This window comes from Scomber japonicus, chromosome 18 (assembly GCF_027409825.1).
Source record: "Scomber japonicus isolate fScoJap1 chromosome 18, fScoJap1.pri, whole genome shotgun sequence".
Taxonomy (NCBI): Eukaryota; Metazoa; Chordata; class Actinopteri; order Scombriformes; family Scombridae; genus Scomber; species Scomber japonicus.
The window spans coordinates 28,400,017-28,405,011 of NC_070595.1; the positions used below are offsets into that span (position 1 = coordinate 28,400,017).

Genomic DNA, 4,995 nt, shown 5'->3' on the forward strand with positions numbered 1-4,995 from the left:
TCATTCAGCTGGAGATAATATGAGGCTTTGACAGTCTGGTAGACTCACACTTGATTTGTCTGACTCAAATATTTAGAACAAAATTCCCTCTTTGGGTTTGGATCCCTCCACTGCAGCTCAGCAAGGAAACACTGAAGAAACACAAACATACTTACTTGATATGTGAAACTCAGACTGCTGAAGCCTCATATTAGTTTAACCCTTGTGCCTCACTAAGGACATTTTTGGCTTTTCATTTTTTTTTCTTGATCATTTGGGCTGTGTTCATGCTTATGGCATCAAATTCTTCAAGGATATTCTTTTAAATTTTTGTATTTTTAATTTCAAATAATCACTTATAATAGGTCTATAATACATTCTATAAACCAAATTGTTCCTCTGGGAGCCTTACGGACAAAAATGTCCCCATAGAAACTAGGGATGCACCGATCCGACTGTTTCAGTCCCGATACCGATACCTGGTCTTTACGTATCGGCCGATACCTGATCCGATCCGATACCATTGTTGAATCAATAAACTGTAAAACTTGCCATGTGGAAAAGACTGAAGGCAGGAGGCTTTAAACTTTATTTCCTAACTTTCTAAACAAAATGTAACAAATTAACACATCGATATAAATGTGATGAATTGTTAGTTAGTGCATGCCATGTATGCAGCGGACCCTGGTTTGAGTCCTGGCCGGCGGACCTTTCTGCATGTCACACCCCCATCTCTCTCCCGTAATTTCCTGTCTTTCTACTTTCAAATAAATAATTGAAAGGAGAAAAATAATATGAACTTATAATATTTTTATGGCAATACTTTTACGCTGACATTGTTGTCCCTAAGGAACTCTGAGGAACACTTTTTAAGTGAGACACAAGGGTTAAACTGTGGAAGTCATTTTAACACAGAACAAGACTGTGGATTTTAAATTCTGAAACATTTTAAAACTACAGATTTGCGCTAAAAGCAAATCCTAAAAATGTATGTACCAAACATCTGAAACTTCAGTGAAGGATTTTAATTGAATCTATAGAAACAAATCTAGCAAATCTACAGTCAGTGAACTGACCTCAGAGTCTCCAGTTTGCAGTTTGGACTCTCCAGTCCAGCACACAGAAACTTCATCATTGACTGAGTCAGGACGTTGTAGCTCACGTCCAGATCTCTCAGATGGGAGGGGTTGTCCTTCAGAGCTGAGGCCACAACTTCACAGTGAGTGTTTGAGAGAAAACAGCGAGGAAGTCTGTAATGACACATACATTACAACATATGTTAACATGAAAGAGGACACTTTATATTTACTTCATGCATTTGATGACAAAACAGTTTGAAGTTGAATAAATTCCTTTAATGAAAAGCAACAGCCGAGAGATAAACTGCTGGAAATGAACCACTGGCATTGTAGTTATGAGATATGTGTCTTAACCAAAATAATAACTTTAGTGCATTCACTGATAACTGTAAAATACTGATATATGTTGTGATAAAATGCTGCTGTAATAAAACCTCATCCACAACCTCTGAAGTCCTTAACTTGTTTTACCAGGTTTCAATGATGCCTCCAACACTCAAAGGAAGAAAAGTAGAAGAAAAAAACTATAAAATCCAATAATTACTAGAAATAAATAGAAGACCTGTGTTCATTAACTTAACAGCTATAAACACAACCAACTGAAAAATCAAAAAAAAAATTCACTCACAACAATTGAAACAGCTTAAAAACATCTGTGACTAAATATAACTGATGTTATTACTGCTATAAACAAGTAGAGCACTATTTTAACAATAATACACATTTTTACAATTCTGTGTTATTTATAAAGCACCAAATCACAACTAACTTTACCTCAATTCACTTTTCACATAGAGCAGGCCTAGATTGTACTGTTTTAATTAATTTAGAGAAAACCAACATTCTCAATATATGACCTAACGTATATATATATATATATATATATATTTGAAGAACTAAACTACTAATCTGCACTGATTTATAATGTTAATCACATCTGGACTTACCGAGCCTTTCTGCAGTTCCTCACAGCTGGGATCAGTCTCTGTCGTCCCACCCATGATGTGTTGTACTTCTCCAGGTCCAACTCCTCCAGAACCTCCTCTGACATCTGCAGCATGTAGGCCAGAGCTGAGCAGTGGATCTCGGAGAGTTCCTTCTCTGATCTGTTCTCTGACTTCAGGAAATCTTGGATCTCCTGATGTACTGAGCAGTCGTTCATCTCCATCAGACAGTGGAAGATGTTGATGATTCTGTCAGGAGAGACCCCCCCACTGTTCATCTCCTTCAGGTTGGTGATGACTCTCTGGGTGGTTTCTGGACTGTTCTCCGTCTGACCCAGCAGGTCTCCTAAGACACTCTGGTTGGACTCCAGAGAGAGGCCATGAAGGAAGCGAACAAACAGGTCCAAGTGGCCATTTTTATTTTGGAGAGATTTCTCCATGGCTCCCTTCAGGAAGTGATCCAGAGATGAGTCACTGTAGTCTTCTCCCAGGAAGTCCTTCAGTACCTCTGTGTTCCTGCTGGTGTAACAGTGGTACATGTAGACTGCAGCCAGAAACTCCTGAACGCTCAGATGAACAAAGCAGTAGACTGTTTTCTTCTGGCGTTTCTCTGTTTTGAAGATCTGTGTACAAAATCCTGATAACACTGCAGCCTCTGTGACATCAAGACCACACTGCTCCAGGTCTTCTTTGTAGAACAGGATGTTTCCTTCCTGCAGCTGTTCAAACGCCAGCCTCCCCAGCTTCAGAAGAACTTTGCTGTCAGCCTCTGTCAGGTCCTCTGGACTCTTCTCATGTCCCTCGTCATACTTGTTCTTCTTCCTCTTTGTCTGAATCAGCAGGAAGTGTGAGTACAGGTCAGTCAGGGTCTTGGGCAGCTCTTCTCTCTGCTCTGAAGTCAACATTTCCTCCAGACCTGTAGCAATGATCCAGCAGAAGACTGGGATGCGACACATGATGTGGAGGCTCCTGGATGTCTTGATGTGTGAGATGATTGTGCTGGACACTTCATCACTGAATCTCTTCTTGAAGTACTCCTCCTTCTGGGCATCAGCAAAGCCTCGTATTTCTGTTACCCTGTCCACACATGAACGAGGGATCTGATTGGCTGCTGCAGGTCGGGAAGTTATCCAGATGAGAGCCGAGGGAAGCAGGTTCCCCTTGATGAGGTTTGTCAACAGCACGCTGACTGATGTCTTCTGTGTGACATCAGTCACGACTTCCTTGGTGTTGAAATCCAGTGAAAGTCTGCTTTCATCCAGGCCGTCAAAGATGAACAGAACTTTACAGGCAGCAAGTTTCTTTGCTGTGAGCTTTAATGTTGGATGGCATTCCTGGATCAGCATGATCAGATTGTACCACTCATCTTTGATCGAGTTCAGCTCCCTGAATGGAAGCAGAACCAGCAGACTGATATCTTGGTTTTCGGAGCCCACTGCCCAGTCCAGAGTGAACTTCTGCACTGAGAAGGTTTTTCCAACGCCAGCAACACCGTTAGTCAGAACGTTTCTGATGAGTTTCTTTTGGTTGGGTAAGGCTTTAAAGATGTCGTGGCATTTGATTGGAGTGTTGAGGGTCTTCATCTTGGAAGCTGTCTCAAGCTGCCACACCTCATGTTGAGTATCAACTTCGTTACTCCTTCCCTCTGTGATGTAGACATCAGTGTATCTATCGTCGAAGAGGATTTCATCTTCTGGTTCATCACTTGTTTCAGGCACTTTTTGACATCTCCTTGTCAGATTGAACTTACATATACCTAAACCCTCCTGCAGATCACCACCTGCTGAAAGAGAAGACAAATATCAGTGTTTGCACTTTTATATAATCAGTTTACTCAGAGAAACCAGGTTATGTGGGTAATCATGGAACATGTTAACACACATAGTAGAAACCTTGTTTCTGTAAATCTGTTTGAGATTTCTCCTCTACATTGACTTTACTCTCAAAGCATGCCTTTCTTATTTTATCAGTATTAGTGATAGAGCAAAACAGAACAAACAAAGTCAGGACTAGCACGTCTTCTGTGTGTCTGAGTCAGAACTTTTCCTCACAACATTAATGTGTCTGAATTTAACAAACAGCAAAAAGGTTAAGTGGTAGAAACCAACTTATTTAGACTTCTAGAGGATAATTTGTGTTTAACTTTTAGTTGGAGTGTAAATACAAGATAAATAAAATAATAATTTAGTCTGTCTTCATGTGTATCCGCCCCAATACTGTTCAGCCCCTGCAATGTGTTAAAATGACATGATCTCCCTTTAATGTAGTATCAGTTAAATTTTTTTAACTAATTGTGCTGAGAAGAACTAAAATTATGTGTAACTGTCCAAAAACATGCTGCGAACCACTGATGTCTCACAGCAAGAAAGTCCAAACCCTGAATGTCTCAGGTCCTTTCTGAGTGTCTGCTGGGTTCTCTGGTTTCCTCCCACCATTAAAGACATGTATGTCAGGGTTAATACTGCTGTCAGTGCCCCACTGGCTAAAGGAACTGGAGTTGTACCCTGAGTGCTGCTCTGCAGTAGCCCACTACCCCTAGTGTATAGGATGGGCCAAATCAGATGCAGATGATGTATTTTGTTTCAATGTATGTAAGTGCTGAGAAATGACAATAAAAAATCTTAATCCTAATATTAAATTATTAGAAAATAAATAAAGACAGGCTGTTGTGACAGATCAGCTGTCTGGATGTGATGTCATGTTTGTCTCTTCCTGTGACTGACCTTCTGCTCCTGAGCCGATGTTTGATAACTCCTCCACCAGATCATTCCTGTTGATCTTCTTTAAAATGCTCTTCATCACCTCCACAGCTCCAGAAGATTTATATTTCTGCACCATCAGATCTACAGCATCCCGCCTCTCTGCCTCCTCCAGCTTGCTCTCTTTGATGGGTGGGATGTCGCCCACAGTTTCATTCTTCAGGTACCACTTGAACTCCTTAAATTCATCAACTTTTAAATCTTCCAGAAGGTTTAGGAGGTTGACCTTCGTCA

The 4,995-nt window shown here is 40.6% G+C and overlaps 1 protein-coding gene across 1 annotated transcript in view; it reads right to left on the minus strand.

Annotated features, from left to right (window-relative positions):
- The window catches only part of LOC128379343 (NACHT, LRR and PYD domains-containing protein 14-like), a gene marked incomplete at its 5' end in the record, with an annotated part of 14,187 nt that extends 10,569 nt beyond the window's left edge, over positions 1 to 3,618 (minus strand). The window contains 3 exons of the mRNA XM_053338961.1: positions 1,056 to 1,229; positions 2,006 to 2,043; positions 2,194 to 3,618. Coding sequence (XP_053194936.1) covers positions 1,056 to 1,229; positions 2,006 to 2,043; positions 2,194 to 3,618 — 1,637 coding nt within the window. The remainder of the gene's footprint in view (positions 1 to 1,055; positions 1,230 to 2,005; positions 2,044 to 2,193) is intronic.
- Positions 3,619 to 4,995: the final 1,377 nt, after the last annotated feature.